The following is a 22,114-nucleotide window of genomic DNA, read 5'->3' on the forward strand; positions in this document are numbered from 1 at the left end:
ACTGTACAAAAACCGAAACACAGTCTGCCTTCAAAATTCACACGTTTCTGAATTCTGCGGTGCAGCTCTCCAGCAAAGTAATGTGTACAAAAATACATTAAAGGTAAAGGTAAAGGTACCCCTGCCCGTACGGGCCAGTCTTGACAGACTCTGGGGTTGTGCGCCCATCTCACTTAAGAGGCCAGGGGCCAGCGCTGTCCGGAGACACTTCCGGGTCACGTGGCCAGCGTGACATCGCTGCTCTGGCCAGAGCCAGAGCCAGAGCCAGAGCCGCACACGGAAACGCCGTTTACCTTCCCGCTGGTAAGCGGTCCCTATTTATCTACTTGCACCCGGAGGTGCTTTCGAACTGCTAGGTTGGCAGGCGCTGGGACCGAGCAGCGGGAGCGCACCCCGCCGCAGGGATTCGAACCGCCGACCTTTCGATCGGCAAGCCCTAGGCGCTGAGGCTTTAACCCACAGCGCCACCTGCGTCCCATACAAAAATACATTATGGTAGGCTAAAGTCTAGGGACGCGGGTGGCGCTGTGGGTTAAACCACAGAGCCTAGGACTTGCTGATCAGAAGGTCAGTGGTTCGAATCCCCATGACGGGGTGAGCTCCCGTTACTCGGTCCCTGCTCCTGCCAACCTAGCAGTTCGAAAGCACGTCAAAGTGCAAGTAGATAAATAGGTACCGCTCCAGCGGGAAGGCAAATGGCATTTCCGTGCGCTGCTCTGGTTCGCCAGAAGTGGCTTAGTCATGCTGGCCACATGACCCGGAAGCTGTACGCCGGCTCCCTCGGCCAATAAAGCGAGATGAGCACCGCAACCCCAGAGTCGGTCACGACTGGACCTAATGGTCAGGAGTCCCTTTACCTTTACTAGGCTAAGGTCTGCACAAAAATATGTATATGTTAGTGAAAATAGCAGGCACCTAAAGGCTGAATTTGCCCTCTGGACCAGACATTCCTTATCCCTGCTCTGAAACATCACCCCATGTAGTAGCTAGGATCACAGATACAGGTGGTACAATAAGTATGGGAGAATGAGTGGAAAAGCAGTGGAGTTTTTGAAAACTATGCAGCAAATTCCTGATCATTCAGGGTTCCCAAGACTCAGGAAGCTTCAACTAAATATGCAGAGGAAACTGCCTTATATAGAATCAGACTGTTGTTCCACTTAGCTCAGCATTGTCCACACTGACTGACAGCAGCTCTCCAGAATTTCAGACAGAGTTCTCTCCCCATCCTACCTGGAGATGCCAGGGAGCGAACCTGGGACCTTCTGCACATAAAGCAAGATGCTCTACCACTGAGCCATGGCCCTTCTCCATTAGAATCCCCTGACCCAACCTTCCTGCTGAATGCGGGAAGGCCAAAGATGGTTGCAAGAATATATTGGGGTGAGGTTAGTACACACGACCCTTCAACAGGTTGAACATTTTAGTATCTGAATAGTGCTAAAGTTAAACAGTGCAATCCTGGGCATGATTACTCTACGGCTGCCATATGTTTAGGATTTCAAAGGCAGAATTGACGTTTGGGGGAAATTTCCGAAAGGCGGCGCTTTTGTCCTGGATCTTAGGCAATACTGAATATCAGTTGCTGGGTATCAATTGCTGGAATCCATTGAGAGGGGAGAGTGCTCTTTTGCTCAAATCCTGACTGTGGGCTTCCCAAACGCATCTTGTTGGTCACTGTGAGAACAGAATGCTAAACTTTAAGGGCCATTGGCCTGATCCAGATGGCTCCTCCTGCTGCTCCTCCTCCTCCTCTTCTTCTTCTTTGTTGATATTATGTATTTTTTATTATATAATGGATTACATTCAACCTTCGTTGTACTCGGAGTATAATTGTTGAAATTGACAGGGAACTAACTTAGGCCCATTAATTTTAGGGTCTTTACTCTGAATAAACCTTGTTTGAATGCAGCTCTTATACAGGGTGGCCCAAAAGTGGATATACTTTCCATACATACATACATACATACATACATACATACATACAGTGGTACCTCAGGTTAAGAACTTTGCTTCAGGATGAGAACAGAATTCGCATGGTGGCAGCAGGAGGCCCCATTAGCTAAAGTGGTACCTCAGGTTAAGAAAAGTTTCAGGTTAAGAACGGACCTCCAGAACGAATTCAGTTCTTAACCGGAGGTACCACTGTACATAGATACATACATGATTGTTTTTCGTTTCTGATATTTTGAATGATCGGAATTTGAGTCAAGAACAAACAAAGTGGATTCTAAAGCACCACACCTACTTTTGGGCTACAGTGTGTGTGTGTGTGTATTGCTCATTATTTTAAACTGTAAGTTGCTGAGAGGTATGATTGCAGAAGGTGACTCACAAATCAAATCAAACACACAGTGAATAGTGTTTAGGAACCATTCCTAATTCTGCCCTCACTCCCACTCTCATCAAGGTTTATTTTTTATAAAGCACTGGAATATGTTTTAGCAGGCTAATAATGCGCAGTGGACCTTCTTAGTACATAGCCAGCAGTAGCCCATTGGGACTGGTAGGGTGGAAGGTGGGGACGCCAACAGTAGGTGGCTCCAGAGTCAATGATAGGTGGAGCCAACAACTTCTAGAGAGCCAGTGTGGTGTAGTGGTTAAGAGTGGACTTATAATCTGGGGAACCGGGTTCAAGTCTCCGCTCCTCCACATGCAGCTGCTGGGTGACCTTGGGCTAGTCACACTTCTTTGAAGTCTCTCAGCCTCACTCACCTCACAGAGTGTTTGTTGTGGGGGAGGAAGGGAAAGGAGAATGTTAGCCACTTTGAGACTCCTTAGGGTAGTGATAAAGTGGAATATCAATTCCAAACTCTTCTTCTGCCCATCCTTCACCCTGCTGAGTTCTACAGAGGAGGAAGCTGACATATGCACACTCCCCGGTCGAGTTGTAAGTAAGAAGGCAGGCAAGTGGGGGCTGGCTGAGGGCAGACTGAGGTTGATGGGGCACTGCCCCATTTGCTCTAATGTGCTGCCCCACTGAGAGGTAGGTTGCCCACAGGACTTTAAACTGTCACAAGGACATTGGTGTGGGTGATAGCTTCCACCAACCTTTTGATACAATACACCTCGGACTGGGCCAGAAAATGGATTGCTCCAGCACTTTCACCCTCTCCATCACGTATCACCAGGGGTTATCTGGTAGCCAGGCACGCCCTATAACCCCCACCCCCACCCCCAGAGATAAATGGCTAACGGTTAAAAAAAGTATGATCATTACGTTGAAGTGATGAGCCAGGAGGTCATCGAGTTTGACAAGAGCAAGGAAAGTCATTTCCTGTGGTATCATTAGCTGTATTTTAGAGAACAGGCCTCGTAATTGCTATGGTAATTGGACCCTGGATCTGCCTGTGAGAGCATGTTGGTTATTTTTAACATTAATTTCTATGCAAAGGAGAGAGTTGGCATTTCACTTTCATTGTAAGGTGCTCTGCAGCAGACTGAACTGTGGGTTGATACCTGCTGCAGCTGGGGTTAATTCTCAGGTTCCTGCATGGTTTGAATATCCAAAAATGTTTAGACAGTGCCCAGAGTAATACTCAGCCATTATCACAATTGTAGTGGCTGGGGGAAAATGCATATCCTGCTTCAAATAGGATGGGGGGGGGCTAACCTGTTGCTCTCCAGGTAGTTTCATACTATAGCTCCCATCATCGCTGGCTATTGCCCATGCTGGCTGGAGCTTATGGGACTTATTAATTAATCAAATAATTAAATCTATATCTCACTCTACTTCTCAAAGGAGGCAGCCAATTAAATTAAATTAAAACTATTAAAAAATATTTTAAACAATTCAAATACAGATGCAAACTGAGAGAGAACTCCATTTGTTGAACGGGAAAAGTCTCTAAATTAGGCACCAAAAAGACAAGTGAGATGGCACCTGCCTAATATTTAATGGGAGGGAATTCCACCACAGTAATGACACAATTTCTGTATTGTGAGGAACTGACTTCTTTATAAGATGTAGGAGGTCCTTGCCTGCAGAGCGCAGTGGTCAATTGGGTGCATAAGGAGTGAGATGATATTTCAGTTTTTCATTGTTGAGTAACACCTTGGAGTAAAGTTAAAGGTAAAGGATGCCTGGACAGTTAAGTCTAGTCAAAGGTGACAATGGGGTTACAGCGCTCATCTCGCTTCAGGCCGAGGGAGCTGGTGTTTGTTCACAGACAGCTTTCCTGGTCATGTGACTAGCATGACTAAACCACTTCTGGTGCAATGGAACACCGTGACGGAAACCAGAGCACACGGAAATGCTGTTTACCTTCCCGCCACAGTGGTACCTATTTATCTACTTGCACTGGCATGCACTGCTAGGTTGGCAGGAGCTAGGACAGAGCAATGGGACCTCACGCCATCGTGGGGATTTGAACCGCCAACCTTCTGATCGGCAAGCCCAAGAGGCTCAGTTGTTTAGACCACAGTGCCACCCATGTCCCTAATACCTAGGAGGCCACAGACTAGCCCCCCATCACCCAGAAAAAGAAGCATCCCTGGTGATCCTATACACACAAGATGGAGCGGAGATAAGTGACCAGTGCATATGGGTGAACCATTTCCAAAAAATTACAAAGCCCTGAACGACTTATGTCCAGGGTCCCTCAGGGGCTCCTTAAACCCTTAAATCTCAGATTGATGACTAAGATAATTTGCAGGAGCATTGCTAATTGTTCTCCAACTTGGAGATGCTCTTATTGACAACAATAAGAAACTGTGTCTATAGTGTCATCACCCCAGTCCTATGCAACACTCTGTCAATAGACATTCAGCAGGTGCCTTCTGTGCCAACTTTTTTTTAAAAAAAAATGTTTTTGTTGAAATATTTTCATGCGTAACAAAGGTACATATAACGTCTCTGTTTTCAATTCACAGAGTCCTTTCTATAGGTCAGTTACATTCAGTGTGAGACACTGTAGGGAGAGAGAAGGGGGAGATAATGATCTTTTATTATTTGGCATAGTGTATGTGCAGAGTTTCAGTGTCAGCATCACATGGACAGGTTCTTCCTTCCTTTATTAATTTATTCATTAATATTGGTGGTGCAAGAGGATGGAGAGCCCAGAGCATGGTTGGTTGCGTTCAGTTGATTGCAGTGAGTTTTGCTTGGGGGTGGTTGTTGGGTCAATTTGTATATATGATGGGGGTTTAGGTCATTGTCTTGTTGGAATGCATATGGAATAAAGGGGAGACACACCAGGGTGAAGACATCCTCTTCTGTTTGTCTCTGTGCTAATTTCAGTTTGCTGCTTAGCTTTTCTAGTAGGGTTGCTCCCCATACAGTTTAAATGCCTGCTGAATACTTCTCTATTCTGCCAGGGCCATGCAGACAATTAAGAATGCACCCTTCCACGGTGGTTAATAGATGTCTGCTCTTAACTTTCTGTAATTGTTTTTATTGCACATTTTTATATTCCGGTGGTGTAAACCAGGGGTCAGCAAACTTTTTCAGCAGGGGGCCGATCCACTGTCCCTCAGACCTTGTGGGGGGCCGGACTATATTTTGAAGAAGAAGAAAAAATGATACAAAAGCATCACGAGCCCCTGTGGCTGCTTACCTGTGTCTTGCAAGCAGGAAGGGCTGGCGGCAGCGGCAGAGGGATGATGAGCGTCGTGTGAAAGGGCTCTAGAGAGGGGCTGCTTAAAATGGTGGCCGCTCGAGCGCTGCTGCTGCTGCTGGCACCAATAAAGCCCAGGGTCGGAGAGGGGAAGAACATGCGCATGGATGATCCACACAGCGATTCCCGGACCGTCCGCGGGCCAGATCCAGAAGGCAGTTGGGCCTGATCTGGCCCGCGGGCCTTAAATTGCCGACCCATGGTGTAAACCACTTGATATTGTTTTTATGACATAACAGTATGCAAATGTTTTTATAAATAAATAAAATTGGATCCCTCCATTTAAATGGAGAAAAGCTTAATGAAAGCTAAGGTGTGGTTTTTGTTGTTGTTTTTTAAATGCTCGGTGCATCTTAGTCTTTGTTTTTATTCTCTCCAGGTGCAAACAGATGTCCTATCCCGATGACCTGCCCCAGATCTCAGTGGTCTTTATTTTTGTAAATGAGGCTCTATCTGTCATCTTGCGCTCAGTACACAGTGTTGTGAATCACACCCCATCCCACTTGCTCAAGGAGATTATATTGGTGGATGACAACAGTGACAATGGTGAATATTCAAAACACCTGTTTGTTTGTTTTTGTTTCTTTCTTTGTTTGTTTGTGTTTGTTTTCTGTTTCTTACTAATACGCATGTTTGGATTGTCCATAATGGGGAAAAAGCTGTTGAGGAAAAATTATTCATATATACTTATTAGCAGCTTGTTTTTCCACTATGGGGAAATAATGTGCTAATTGTGTGCTGTGCAATGCCACAGCTTAGTGGCAGAGTGTATACAAAAGGTCCCGTGTTCAAATTCTGGTATCTTCAAGCAAGACTAAAACTCTTATCTGAAACCCTTGAGAACTGCTGCCAGACCGTGTAAACAACGCTGGACTAGATGGACCAATGGCAGCTTCCCATGAGCCACAGACCTTTCCCTGCAAACATATGGGTTCTGCACTGCATTCGCACCACAACTGATCCTGTTCTCCCCAACGTTGCCCTAACTGTCAAGTTCCTAATTATATTTGTGCTTTCACATGACATAAAAAAGAAATATGGCAGAAGTTTAGTGCTGATTTCTGTGTCATTTGCTTCCAGGGGAAAAAAAAGAATCCAATTGCAAATAACATGGAAATTAGTGCTAAACTTGTGCTTATTCTGCTTCAATGGAGGCGGCAGGTATGGACACCAAAAAGAATGAAGATATAGAGGTATTGTTTCCGCTGAAGGAGAACTTGTGATCCAATCTTGGGGTGCAATATGTATATTTACTGTGGGGTGCGCTTTAAGCTTAGAAACATAGGAAATGGCCTTGTACTGAGTCAGACTACTGGTCTATCTAGCTCAGTAACAACTATACTGACCAGTTTCCAGCAGGGGTCTTTTCCAGCCCTACATGGAAATGCTGGGAATTGAACACGTGACCTTCTGTATTCGAAGTCAGATGTCCTACCACTGAGTTATGGCTCTTCCCAAGTGAATCTTTCTTAAGCTTTGGTCAGTGTGACCAACTTATTACAATTTAATGAGCAGAAACTCATTATTTCTCATGATCTGGAATAGTAATACCAATAATAATTAATAATAATATTCAAATGGCCCAATCCATTTCATTTTTGGCTACCTAACATAGCAAATGCACAATAAAATAGAGTAACCCCAATGCACTATCCAACTAAATCCTATTCAGAATAGACCCACTGAAATTAATGAACTTAAGTGAATCAAGTCCATTAATTTCAATGTGTCTACTCCAGGTAGCACAATCATTGAATACTACCCTCTGTTTCTGAAGTAATTTTTAAATGGTGGGGCAGACAGAAGGTGCTAAGTACTGAGTAATTTGGCATGATTGAATTGTTCTCATTCAGGTCTTCAGAAATGTTTGTTGCTGTTGCTGTTGTTGTTGTTTAGTCGTTTAGTCATTTAGTCGTGTCCGACTCTTCATGACCCCATGGACCAGAGCACACCAGGCACTCCTGTCTTCCACTGCCTCCTGCAGTTTGGTCAAACTCACGTTGGTAGCTTTGAGAACACTGTCCAACCATCTCGTCCTCTGTCATCCCTAATGAGGGAGAAACGTATAACATGTCAAAAGCAACAACAAGCTGCATATTCTTTAGCACAAAGTCACATGGTTTGTCTTTTCTTTTCTTTGCTTGGCTCTGAAGAGGTTTTTTTTTTTTTAAAAAAAGTCACCTGCTTTATTTCTTTCTGGCCTTTATCAAGCCTAATGGGCTTTCCTGATTCATTTTCACTTAATTGGCTCTAAGACGTTACCTCATTATTACTAGTGCTGCTGGCATTCATGCAATCCTGGAAAGGTAAAGGTAAAGGTACCCCTGCCCGTACGGGCCAGTCTTGACAGACTCTGGGGTTGTGCGCCCATCTCACTTAAGAGGCCAGGGGCCAGCGCTGTCCGGAGACACTTCCGGGTCACGTGGCCAGCGTGACATCGCTGCTCTGGCCAGAGCCAGAGCCAGAGCCAGAGCCAGAGCCGCACACGGAAACGCCGTTTACCTTCCTGCTGGTAAGCGGTCCCTATTTATCTACTTGCACCCGGAGGTGCTTTCGAACTGCTAGGTTGGCAGGCGCTGGGACCGAGCAGCGGGAGCGCACCCCGCCACAGGGATTCGAACCGCCGACCTTTCGATCGGCAAGCCCTAGGCGCTGAGGCTTTAACCCACAGCGCCACCTGCGTCCCTTTGGCTCAAAAGGAAGGGGGGGGAAGCCAGCGAATTACTCTTTTAATTAGCGTGAATTGATCAGAAAGGTTACACCAGTGGCTCACATTTAAGTACAAATCACATACAATCCACTCTTTTGGAACTTGTCTGGAGTAAGAGGGCCAGGGAAAGGAGGGGAAATAGATCCAGGTAAAGCAAAGAAATTGCCGATAGGGTTCAATTCGCATATAAAGGTGAACCTGCCAGATTCGTAATTTATGGAACAACACCAGAACCGATACATGACCACCCTTTGAAATTTACCCTTTGTCTAAATTTTGCAATGCAATTCTGCAACCAAGTATAATGTCTACAGAATTGCATATCGCTCAGGAAAAGTGTGCACAAAATGCATGAATTGGTGTACATAGAAATGCATTGTTGTTGTTGTTGTTTAGTCGTTTAGTCATGTCCGACTCTTCGTGACCCCATGGACCAGAGCACGCCAGGCACTCCTGTCTTCCACTGCCTCCTGCAGTTTGGTCAAACTCATGTTGGTAGCTTTGAGAACACTGTCCAACCATCTCATCCTCTGTCATCCCCTTCTCCTTGTGCCCTCAATCTTACCCAACATCAGGGTCTTTTCCAGGGAGTCTTCTCTTCTCATGTGGTGGCCAAAGTATCGGAGCCTTCAGCTTCAGAAATGTTTACTCCGAGTTAAATGAGATTCTGTTGAAATGAAACAGAATGTGCTTCTCAACTCCCAAATCTCCTTGTCTCTTTGTTTTTACAGTTGAGCTGAAGTTTAATTTGGACCAGTATGTCCACAAGAGATACCCAGGGCTGGTGAAAATAGTTCGTAATAACAAACGAGAAGGGCTGATCCGAGCCAGAATCCAAGGTTGGAAGGCAGCAACATCACCAGTGGTTGGGTTTTTTGATGCTCACGTCGAGTTCAACACCGGCTGGTAAGGTCTATGATAGGTAGGACATGGGCAGGGGAGATGGCATAATGGACAAGTTGGGGCGGGGATGCTAAGCCATGAAAACTGAGAAAAATCTGAAGCCCGTATTCTGTATTCGAAGTGCTGTGTTTTTTTTTACTAATGTAGCTGGGTCATAGGAAAGGTTATCAGAGAAAGAGAATTCTCTCCTAATCCACCAGTGGCAACGCATTCGTCCTTCACTCATCTAGGACAAGGATTGTAGGCTAGCTAAGTTAAGTATTAAATATTAACAGTTAATGTATCTCAGGTGTAAGCTTCAAGGTTGTGCTTTGTGATAGAATGGATGCTTGAATCGGGCAATTGGTAAAAAGCTAAAAGGATGGCTGCTTTAACTGGCAATCGATAAAAGACCTTGAGATGTTGCTGAGACACTTTTATTACCATGCCTGTGATGGTGGTGGAGTTTGAAATGCTGTCTGCAGACTGCTAAAACTCTGTCTCATGACAACTTCATTCCAATTACTGAAACTTAGGCTTGAACTGCACATTCCACAGAGTCCCAAGTTTCCTTCCTTCCTTCCTGTTGGTTTAACCCAACACAGCCTGGGTCACTCTGCAACTAGCCACAATGGCTATGTTGTGCCACCACAATGCTTCTAAATACCAGTAGCAAGAAATAACAGGAGAGAGGGCTCTTGTGCACATCAGGAGGTGTGGTCAGTTGACACAGTCCTGCTTCTGATAGTTCAGTTGGTTAGATGTGGTGCTAACAATGTCAAGGTTGCAGGTTCGATCCCCATACAGTGGTACCTTGGTTCTCAAACATATTCCATTCTGGGAGTCCATTCAACTCCTAAAACCATTAAAAAACTAAGGCGTGGCTTCTGATTGGCTGCAAGAGCTTCCTGCACTCAAGCGGAAGCCGCGTTGGACATTCGGCTTCTGAAAAATGCTTGCAAACTGGAACACTTACTTCTGGGTTCAGGAGCCGATTTGTTCAGAAGCCAAGCTGTTCGAGTACCAAGGTTCCACCGTATGTGACAACTGCATATTCCTGCATTGCTGGGGACTAGATGATCCTTAGGTTCCCTTCCAGCTCTGCAATTCTATGAATGCTTCTCCCTGGTATTAAACCTGTGCATAGATGAATGCAGGAAAGGGGCTACTGCTTATTTCCCTGACCTAGTGCCCTCCAGATGTTTTGGCTACTCCTCCCCATCAGCCCCAGCCAGCATGGCCAATGGTCAAGGATGATGGGAGTTCTAATCCTGAACTGAGGAAGTCTGGAATCAAATTGAGACATTCACAAAGTTAAACTGGGAGAGATGGGAGAGCAAACCTGGGAATGGCACTGGAATGGTGACAGGGAGGAGGGGGAAGCCCACTCATCCTTAAAAGACAGATATATAAGACAAAATGAGTAGACAAGAGTATTTAGCTTTGGAGTCTGAAGGAGGAAAGCTTCAGTGTGCCTCCAACCAACCATTTACTTCAAGTCACATTAATGTCCCTGCAGGGAGCGCCAATGAAGTTGAAAAGAATCTAACTGGTTGAATACTCAGAAATAGTCATTATGAGGCTGGGGAGGCCCTTACCTCCCCCCCCCCACTCACCCGCAAAAAAATGCTGCCATTTCAAACACTGTTGTCCAGATTCCTCCAGAGAATTAATTTTCAATCAAAAGATTTTGGGCCATTAGGCTAATAATGGAATGTAGGAGAATGAGGCTTAATGGTGTCTCTCTTAGCCTGAGCAATTCCCCTACTTAAGTTACTCAATGAGGGAAATGAGATTGAAAATATTCAGAGCATAAGAGATGTTGTTCTGGGTCAGACCAAAGACATATGTCCCAACAGTCCAGAGATACCTGGGATTTGTCACAAATCAATAATTGTCAAGGAAATGCTGGCTTTTGGCCCAAAGTTTTGTTTCTATTGTTTAATTAAATGCTACCTGCCACAAGTTTTCTCGTGATCAGCCAGCCCTCACTACCTCTGCATGGCCCTCTGATGTCAAGAGCAGCTCAGCCTTTGTGTGGGTGCCCCATGTGGTGAAGCTCTGAATTGCAGGTGGCAGATTCCCTAGTTGACTGCCTTCAGGTCCTGGACTGATTGTCTCCACCCACACAGGCTGGCCATTGGATCCTTCGTCACAGAAAGGAGTATCATAATGCTTCCTGGTCAATTTGAGCCTTGCAAAAGGATTTCTCAGGCTCTGTTGTGTTCCTGCACTCTCAGTAATGGTTTTGTCCCAAGTTCTAGCTTGCTCCTTGGTCCTGATGTGATAAAGAATTAGATGTGATTCTGCTGTGAGTCTGAGCATGGACCAGGATGAGGAGGAGACAGGACACTTTGACAGGAACCCCGAGACCATGATATTACTGATTATTACCTGCATTTATATCCAACTTTTCTATGTAGCTCAATGTGGAATATATGATTCTCTCCTATTTCATTCTCACAATCACCCTGAGAGGTCAAATAGCCTGCAAAATAGTTGCATTTTCCAAGGAAGCTTGGGAATGGAACACCCTGGAGACAAGGGGGAATGCTTCTCCGGAGTTATGCTCATCAGAAGATGCTTGGAGTTTCGGGGGCTTGCAGGGGCACCCCAGGGCATTTTCTAACAATAATTGTCCCAACTGAACTCTGGACTCCTACCAATCACCATGAGATTTGGTTCCCACTAATGTGCCAGGAAGAATGAGAGAACCCAGCTAATTACATTAACTTTTTGCCTACGGATGTCATTGGACTATAATTCCTGTCAACCCTATAATTGGACTATAATTCCTGTCAACCCTAAGGACTGGCCATGCTGGCTGGGACTGATGGGAGCTGGAGTTAAACAGGTAAAAGGTTCTCCATTCATGACATAAAGCTTTCTTTGTTTCCTGGAAGCTGCTGATGGATCAGCTCCATTGACCAGCTCCTAGGTTTACCTTCCCCCTTGACTGCTTCAGCACTTGGAGCTTGGACTTCATGTTGCTGAAGCTGTTGGACAGCTCCTCTACTGGTCCAGTGTCCTATATAATAGTTCTTCATAGGGCTTCATAGGGCTTGATTGGACCACTCCCCTGCTTCACCCAGCAGGATAAGAATACGGAAATCTGCTTCCTATGCTGTCAAGGAACTTAGCTTCAGGGTAAATTGCTGCTGGAGACCCCTCCTTACTTCTTCTCCACATGGAGAGAACATTGGAATTGGCCTCAAGTCAGAGATTTCTAGTGCTTTGAGCATCAGCTGGAGATCACGTTACATGCGGCCTCTTTAAATTCTCCACTTTATTCACACGCAGGGAAACCAAATTTCCCAGGGAGTGGGGATAAATTCTCCAATGGTTTCTCTGGAATTCTCTGGAAGACCTCTGATATTTCTTTCTTATAAAAGTATCTTCCATGTATATTTGTACCCTGTGGGGTCATGGCAGAACAGCTGACTTTGGCATGGCACAGGTGCTGCTCCTCTCCTCAAAGGCTTTGATTGTGTCATCGTTTCCCGTGTGTTTCCATTTTAGTATTCTTTCCAGATGGAAAATAAAAGTGGTGACATGATCTCATTCTTTCACAAACCCGGGGGAATCTTCGCTTGCCATTTCTGTATCTGTGAAATTTCACAGTTCAGGCTTCCGAGAAAGTGGAAATGGAAGTTTTCAAACATAGCTCATCATTGGGAACGGTTTAGCTCTTTAGTTTGAAACCAGAAGTACTTGGTGTCCAGTGCGATAATTGATGTTCTAATGGAGGGGTGGGGAACCTCACACCTGGAGACTGAATGGTGTCTTCCAAGCTTGTCTGGTCCTCAGAACTCCCTCACCTCTGCTTTCATTTCCTTGCTTGACAACCTCCTTGGTTGTTGTAGTTTACATATTTATTGTTACATTACTACTTAGAACCAGTGCGGTGTAATTGTTAGAGTGTCAGAGTAGGACCTGGGAGACCAGGGTTTGAACACCCACTAAGCCATGAAGCTTAATGGGTGACCTTTGACCAGTCACTGCTTCTCAGCCTAACTTATCTCACAGGGTTGTTGTGAAGATAAAATGGGGATACACCACCTTCAGCTCCTTGGTGGAAAAGATAGTATATGAATGTAAGAAATGCCTTATATCCCACTGCTCCTCTATGAAGCTCAAGCTGACATTCAGAGTTCTCCCATCCTTATGCTGAGAGGTAGGTTAGACTGAGGGACGGTGGGTTGCATCTATTGTTAGTCCAATTGAAATTAATAATCACAGCTAGTTTGGTGCTATTGCTTGCAATTCACCTAGTCAAAGTGGGACTTGGAGACTGGCCCAAGTTCACCCATCAAGCCCCATGGCTGAGTGGGGACATAAACACTAATCTCCCAGGTCCTAGTCCAGCACCCTAACCCTTATGTCATCCTCTCATTGCTGAATTCCATAGCTATCTGGGGACAGTGTTGGGAGGACACTCACACCACATTGTTAAGACTTTATTTGGAAGTGGGCATGATTCCCTGATCATCGCCAGCCGCCTCCACTACCCACTTCAGAAGGACTACTAAAGCACAAACAGCCCTACTGATATCGTCATTGTTCTCCCATAAGGAAATCTGATCTCTCTTGTACAGGAAGCTGCATAACTCAAGCAAGATGATTTATGGAGTTGCTATGGAGCTATGGAAAGTATGTGCAGGAGGAGGACAAACTAGCGGCCTTAGAGAGTCATAGTCAGCTGTAATAAGGAAATGGGGGTGGTTTGGCAGTATCCAACATGACAGCTCCACCAGGCCTCTGCAAGGGATCCTTTGATAAAAGATTTTAGGCATCTCCTTTTTGAAACAGGCATCATGGCGCAACTGCTTTTGAGGAAAGGGTGTTGCATTAATTTCTCATGGTACCCAAGTGAGCTCCACGCTGGGTATTGCTTTATGTTAATCAAATTTTTACAAAAGAGGACACAAATGCCCGACAAGCAAAGAATCCCCAACACTGTGAGAGTAAGCTAGGCTTTCCATCCATTCATAATTTTGCAGTCTGTTCATATATCGGGAGCTCTCACCCTAATACTATTGTTGTTGCTTATTAAATTGATAAAACAGCCTTTGCCCAAAGATCACAGGGCAGTTTACAACAGAAGAAATAGGCAGGAGGAAGTTACTATGAGTGGCATTGGGCTGTGTGCACTGTCACAAGAGGTCTCTGCCATGATTGTCTAGACTGCCCTCTTATCACAGAGGTGAGGGACAGGCCAAAGGGAGATGTTCTGGCTGCCTTTGTCTGAGCTGTAGAGCAGCAGCTCATGCAGGAGGTCCCAGGTTCAAATCCTGGCATCTCCAGGTAGCCCTTGAAATGTCCTTTGTCTGAAACCCTGGGTAGTCACTGCCAGCCAGTGTAAACAACACTGAGCTCAGTGGACCAATGATCTGGCTTGATATATGGAAGCTTCCTATGTTCCTGACCATCCATGTGTATTCATATCTAGCAGGGGATTTTTTAAAAACAACAACAACAAAGTGCTATTGGGATGTACTGATGAACCCTTTTCCATTCCATATCAGTTTCACATACGGTTAATTGTAGGTCCATTCCATCATTATTTTTTGCTAACTGAAAAGAACCACATGTTATGTACATATTCTCTCCCTAAAATATGCATTCTGTGTCCTTCTCAAATGCATTTCCCCATAAAATATGCATTTTTCTTGTTAAATATGAATTTTTGGGTATGCTTTCCAAAACCATGACCGCATCACAAAACTCAGAGAGAAGCGCATCAGCCAGTTGGTAGCTGCGTTCTTGTCTGCATTTGAGTTCAGGACCGTCTAAGTAGATCAGTTGGCTTTAAAATGTGAACTGAACCAATTTATCCTCTATCCCACAGTATTACGATCTGTGATGTAGCCATCCCTCCTAAATGGGTTGTCCGCACTAGAGAAGACACTTGTCACAATGACTTATTGCATGCAATGCTATTTACCTTCAAGACTCTCTGATCTGTATTGCTACAATGACAATACAAAGACCCCCTCTTCTTTCAGTGACAGCCCCCTGAGGGCTGTTCCCTGAGGTGGTTGTCACTTGGCAATGAAATACCCCAAGGTGACCCCCCTACTTCACCCTTCAATAACAAATGAATCACAGCAGCCAACTCCTTCTCTGCCAGGTAAACAAATTAACACTGTGTCACTAACGACGCCTACATCTGTTGCTTGGTATTCAGATGCTTGACATAGCAGGCCGAAAGAAAGCAACGTGTGTGTGTGTGTGTGTGTGTGTGTGTGTGTGTGTGTGTTGCAGACAGCAATTGTTATTTAGGTCTGCATGGATTATTCCCACTTACTTGACTAATGGAGACACGAAAACCTGCTGATGGAACCAGGAGAAATGACAGTTGTGGCATTGCCATGTAAGTGTGCTTGTGTGTGTGTGTGTGTGTGAGAGAGAGAGAGAGAGAGAGAGAGAGAGAGAGAGAGAGAGAGAGTTTTTACCTCTCCACATTTCCATAGATGCCTGCAGCACAACAAGCCATTTCTGCTTGAGAAGTAGGGAGAAATTGCGCCTCTTAGCTGAATTGTGTTTTGATTTCTTGGAGAATATCCAGCTCTTCTCCTTGGAATCCCCTGTCATCCTCCAACAACCAGCTTTCTCATAAATTTAATCTTGTCTAAATAGCACAAGCTGGTTGTTGTTGTTGTTTAAAAAGAAGGTCTCCTTCTCTAGGCCATGTGGGTAAGATTAAGATTCCACAAACTGGCACCTTTTGACTAATGCACTACGGAGAGAGAAGAGAAGAGAAGAGAAGAGAGAAGAGAAGAGAGAGCATTGAACAGATGTCTCTTATCTATACCATGGTGGGGGTGGAGCAGTTTGGCCCTTGAGTGTTTGATTTGAACAATATGTTGCATGTGCTCCTGCAGATGTTTGTGCTCTGACTGCTCCTATTTGTTAGGGACAATTCCTCTTTGCTATTACTGGACTCTGGTAGATTGCTTTCCTATCTTTTTGCTTTTGCCTTTTGGGCATGCCTTGTTCAAACATGGTTAGTACAAGCTGCTAGAATTGTCATCCATTATCTTCCACACTTCCTCCAAGATGTTCATACATGGTCCTCCCCCCCCCCCCATCCTTGTAAAGTAAGTTAGGCTAAGCAATTGTGACCAGCCTCAGATTGTCCAGTGAGTTTCATGGATGAATGGGATTTGAACCTGGATAAGAATGTAAGAAGGACCCTGCTGGTTCACACCAAAAACCTATCTAGTCCAGCATCATGTTTCCCTTAGTGGCATCTGGGAGGCCCACAAGAAGGATAGAGGGACAACAATCCATTCCTGATGCTGTTTCCCAGCTACTGACATTCAGAGATACATCTGGTCTGCTTGGTCCTAGCCCAACACTCTAACCATTATTCCACACTGCCTCTCTTTAAGAGTTGCCATCCAGCAACATTTAACTGCATCCCCAGTCCTCTGGAAGTTACATCTCTGAGTGGTGGTGGTTGGGTGGGTTCATCTTGCCTTTATAACACCCGATGAAGTTGACCCTTGGTGGTGGTGAGGAGAGACATTACCTGATCAATATTCAACAAACTGCATATCGGGTGATACACAAGGGTTCAATCCTGCTTTTTCAGGGTGCGGGAGCAGGAGCTGGCTGATGTGCCCAAATCAAGAAGGATTGAATTCCCTGCTCATCTGCTGAGGAACTGAGGTTCAATCTTGCTTCCTGCAAGGCTCGGGAATGGGGACTGGTTTGCATGCCTGAACCAAGTAGGACTGAACCTTCTGCATATTAGCTCATGAATGGGGGTTCAGCCCTACTTCCTGCAGCGTTTGAGTGTACCAGCCTGTCCCCACCACCATGCGTTAACTGATGCACGAGGAGGTCAACCCTGCTTTCTGCCACCATGAATATATGTGTCCCACACCTAACATCACATATCACATGAGGCGTGGGACAGGTGAGCATGGTTTTGTTCTTGCAGGCAAAATGGGGAGGCATGGGAGGCCATTTTTGACCCATAGGCTAGAACTGCCCCATCCTTGATGTAAACACTAAATTGGTGTGCAGTGCACCACTTGCCATTTCACTCATCGGACATATTGGTATATTTGCTGTTGTTGGTTATGTCTTCTTAGACAATTTGTTGTAGCAGTTTTCCCTGCTAAATTCTTTAACCAAAAGAATAAACACCATGTTGGCTTTCCAAACCAGGGGAGGGCAGGCATTCGCAGAGTATGTGAAGATAGCAAGTGACAGGCAAGAGCAGAGCCTTCAGCAATGCATTATGTTCTGAAGGGTCAGATAGTGATCTTCCCTACAAGGGCAGGAGTGGTGCAAGGTGAATGTATCCTGTTTTCTTCTGCGAAATGCTGGAGGATAAGTACAGGTGCATTCCTTAAGCTAATGACTTGATACACCAGGAACCAGAGACTCTTCTACATATCATATAGGAAGCTGCCTTGCCCACCTGTATGATCTACCCAATCCAAGCATGGCTTGGAGCACGAAAGGGAAACCTGTGGTCCTCCAGATGATGTTGGCCCCAGCCAGCGTAATGGTCAGGAATGCTGGAAGTTGTAGTCCAGCTACATCTAGATGGCTACTGGCTCTTGATATGATGGGATGCATAGCCTACGTCCCCTCCCCATACACCCTATAGGTTTTGTTGGCCATGCAGCACCTCGCTGCAAATGAATGAAAGGGTTCAGGGGTGCTGTTTCAAATCTCAGTGGTGGGATGGGTTGAGATTCTTACAAAGTCCTAAAGCAGGGGTGGTGGACCTGTAGTCCTTCCAGCGTGGCTGAGCTCCATCATCTGACCACTGGCCATGAGGCTTGGGACTGATGGGAGTTGGTGGCAGTAGTGCTTCTGAATCCCAGTTGCTGGAAACCACAGGAGGGTAGCCTGCTCTTGCACTCATATTCTGCTTGTGAATTTCCCACAGTCATCGGGTTGGCCACTGAGTACAGGATACTGGACTAGATGGGTCATTGGCCTGATCATAGAAGGTTCTTCCTATGTTCTTATGAGTTGCTGTCCAACATGATCCTCAAGGTCCCTTCCAATTCTACAATTGATTCTATGGACATCTGAATATCTACAGGTTCCCTGCTCATGTCCAACAGCCCTGTTCATGGATATATTCAAGATTGATTTGTTCGTTTATTTTTTAAAGAAATAATAGTTGACTTCAAGAGAACATAAGAAGAGGCTGCTGGATAAGGTAAGCATAATCTACTCCAGTGTCCTGTTCCACAGCAGCCAACCAGATGCCCAGGGGAAGCCAGCTAGTAAGCTCTGAGCACAGCCTCCCTCTCCCCACTTGTGATTCCCAGCAATAGGTGTTTTGCGGCATAGTGTCTCCAAAAGTAGAGGAAGAACAAAGCCACTGATAACCTTTTTGCAACCTTTTTGTCTAATCCTCTTGTAAAGCCTTCCAAGTTGGTGGCCATCAATATTCCATATGGGGGTGAATTGGGAGCATTAATTTCGGTTCTATTTATTCTCAACAAAATACTCTTCTTAAAAAGACAAAGAAAAACAGGAACAAATATTGTTTGTTTACAGGGTGGAGCCGGCACTTACCCGCATCAAAGAAGACAGGAAACGGATCATCCTTCCAGCTATCGACAACATAAAGTACAACACGTTTGAAGTGCAGCAATACGCCAATGCAGCTCATGGCTACAACTGGGGACTCTGGTGTATGTACATAATCCCACCGCAAGACTGGCTGGACAAGGGGGACGAGTCTGCACCCATCAGGTGACTTTCTGCAATTTCATACCATTGCTACTTTACTGCTGAAAGTTCCTGAATCCCAAGGGCTGGTCTTGGTGACCACTCCCCACAAAAACAACACTGCATGCCATAAGAGGGGATATTGTGTGCCTTGAGGAATTTAAGCCACCCCATCAGATGCATCAACCACACACCACTGTTCTGAGTCCTTGTGCAACTTTCAGAGCTGGTGTCAGTGCAGCATTCTGTCTAGGCATTATTGGGATAACTGGGTCCAGTTACTGGTTGGAACCCTTTCATATGCAGAGTGAGAGGCATTTTTGCTAGTGAAACTTGGTTAAAGAATCGTAGAATCATAGAATTGTAGAGTTAGAAGGGACACTGAGGATCATCTAATCCAATCCCTAAAGGGATCGAACCTGCAACCTTGGCGTTATCAGCACTACACTCTAACCAACTGAGCAAAAGAGTAGACTTGTTGCAATCCCACACAGATATATGCTTGCAGAGTAAGAAAACAATGAAGTAGTTTATAGTAGGGAATACATACGTTGGATAGAAAAGTTTCTAACCTAACTAGCCAATCTGGAGAAGAACAAAGGCAGCCATACTAGCTCCAAGTTGACCTCTCATATTAAGGTCCAAGAGAAAAGTGTGAAAGGGGCAGGAAGCTGTAAAAGAATGCAACCATATCAGTCTAATATCAGATACAGTGGTACCTCAGGTTAAGTACTTAATTCGTTCCGGAGATCCGTTCTTAACCTGAAACTGTTCTTAACCTGAAGCACTACTTTAGCTAATGGGGCCTGCTGCTGCTGCCACGCCGCCGGAGCACGATTTCTGCTCTTATCCTGAAGCAAAGTTCTTAACCTGAAGCACTATTTCTGGGTTAGCGGAGTCTGCAACCTTAAGTGTATGTAACCTGAAGCGTATGTAACCTGAGGTACCACTGTACAGAGGTCAGCTCAAGAGGTTAAAAGCACAGGTACAAGAATAGTCTAGGAATCTGGATGCCCCTAATTCTATCTGCCCTAACCCATGCAAAATCCCTCTTGTCCAAGCTGACTTGCACCCAAACGTCCAGCAGGCATTACTGGGTTCCTATTGAGGTATGCACTCCTTCAGAAGGCCCATCACTAGGGCCCCTTGGTTGTTATCCTCATAGGAACCTAGAAAGCTGCCTTAGACTAAGCCTGACCAGTGGTTCACATAGTTCAATATCACCCACACTGATGTTAAGAAACTGCCTCATACTGACTCAGGCCAGTGGTCCAGCTAGCTCAGTGTTATCTACACTGACTGGCAGTGGCTCTCCAGGGTATCAGATCATGGACATTCACAATCCCACCTGGAGGTACCAAGGATTGAACCTGGGACCTTCTGCATGGAAGACAGATGATCTACCACTGAGCTATGACCCTTCACCCTCATATTCGCTACTCCTACCACCTGATCACTTGCCCTCTCCGTGCAGTGAGAAGACTCAGGAACTGGAGCTGCTTCCTCCTCCTGCCATGCCTTCTTTTGAGCAGCTGTGTGGCTTAGGGACAGGGGAAGGAAGGCAGGAAATAAGCACCAATGATGAGTATGTGGGCTCACACAAAAGGGAGCCCCACTGATGGCATCTTCCTCACATACCCCACAAAAAGCAACCTTTCTTCTGGGATCTTTCTCCTGGCCACTCTGTCCCACTCACATCTTGGCTGGGAAGTCAATAGGGCTGGACACGAAATCCATACAGTTTTTTGCTTTTTATTGTGCATCGACCTAATTTGTACTCCCTGAAGCAATATGTGGACCAAAATGCAGCTATGCACGTATATATGTTCATCTCAAGGGGTAAAGCAGCCTGGGGGAGGAGATCCAGAAGCAGTGGCTAGGGAAATGGGTGAAGCTCCTCCCCTCCTGATGGCTGTTTTTTTCTTCCAAAGGCCCTCCACCCAACTCATAGTTTGCAAATTCAGGAGCTGCAGACGTTTCATACCACCCTCCCTCTGTCCGTGTGTGTGTGTGTGTGTGTGTGTGTGTTCTCACACACATGGTTCCCTCCTCCTTTCCCCATTAGAGGCAACCCCATGCCTGAGCAAAGGTTCATAAATGATGCAAATTGGGCTTTAGCCTTACTTTTCCTCTTATCGCTGCGAAACAGAGGGACGCAACAGCATTCATTTTATTTATCTTCAAGCAGTGCACGTCTGTTATCGGGGACCTCCTGCTCTTTGTGAAGCCTCAATATGCAGGCAGGTAATTGCTCAGGAAATCTGAATGTCCCTTGATAAACCTGGCCAGCTTTTCTCCTTCCCCTTTCAAAGAGCAGCCACTATTTCATTGTCACTGTGGAGATACATCTATGCACTGGGAATGTTTTGCTATTGATTCCAGTGGCCAGGGAAGCAGAGACTACACCAACTTAATCTTTGGTTTCTCTCCCTCTCTCTCTCTCCCTCTCTCTCTCTCTCTGTTACACACACACACACACACACACACACACACACCCCTTCTCTTCTGAATGGCCCCTCTTTACTGTTGGGATTCTGTGTTGCCACAAACCACGTATTATTTTCCATTTTACCTATACCTCCATTATCCACACTCCTCCTTTCATTGCCTTCTCTTTTACATTGCAGGCTTCTTGGGATGGAGGGTTGCATTTGTTCTGTACATCACCAGGCACATTGGCAGATGGTGCTGATGAAAGTTTGTGAAGCTGGGCTGAGATGAAATCCCCATATTCACAAACTGTGAATTGAAGTAGCGACAGGGAGGCATTACAGTGATTTTTGTGTGTGTGTGGATGGTGAAAGTCAGCAACATTTTCAAGGGATATATACTGTTTAGTGTTGTTTTTCCTCTTTTGGTTTGGCCACCACCAGCATTAAGACCTTCCCATTCTGTGATTGCATGGCCCTTGGAACATGGTTACATCATGCGGTAGCAACATGCTGAAAAGCACAGGGTGGGCAGGGGCAGGGAGCAGTGACTCCACTGTGCCACTTGTGGAACAGCAAAAAATTTTTTTAAAAAAGAAGTCAAATGAGGTAATAAAAACAATCATTTTATTATTTATACCCGACCCATCTGACTGGGTTCTCCCAGCCACTCAGGGCTGCTTCCAGCAAAATATAAAAACATAACAAACCACCAAACATTAAAAACTTCCTGATACAGGGCTGCCTTCAGATGTCTTCTAAAAGTTGTG

General features: G+C 45.4%; 1 protein-coding gene across 2 annotated transcripts in view; it reads left to right on the top strand.

Moving 5' to 3' along the window:
* Window positions 1–22,114, top strand: part of GALNT9 (polypeptide N-acetylgalactosaminyltransferase 9) — a 198,831-nt gene that overhangs the window by 70,359 nt on the left and 106,358 nt on the right. Inside the window, exons 3-5 of one of the 2 annotated variants that reach the window (XM_079956769.1) lie at window positions 5,995–6,161; window positions 9,057–9,231; window positions 18,742–18,939. In XM_079956769.1, the coding sequence (XP_079812895.1) occupies window positions 5,995–6,161; window positions 9,057–9,231; window positions 18,742–18,939 (540 nt within the window). Of the gene's footprint in view, window positions 1–5,994; window positions 6,162–9,056; window positions 9,248–18,741; window positions 18,940–22,114 lie in introns of those variants that run through there. The other variant, XM_079956770.1, reaches the window with a different exon arrangement.

Source organism: Podarcis cretensis (genome assembly GCF_951804945.1).
Source record: "Podarcis cretensis genome assembly, chromosome: 16".
In the NCBI taxonomy this organism is placed as follows: Eukaryota; Metazoa; Chordata; class Lepidosauria; order Squamata; family Lacertidae; genus Podarcis; species Podarcis cretensis.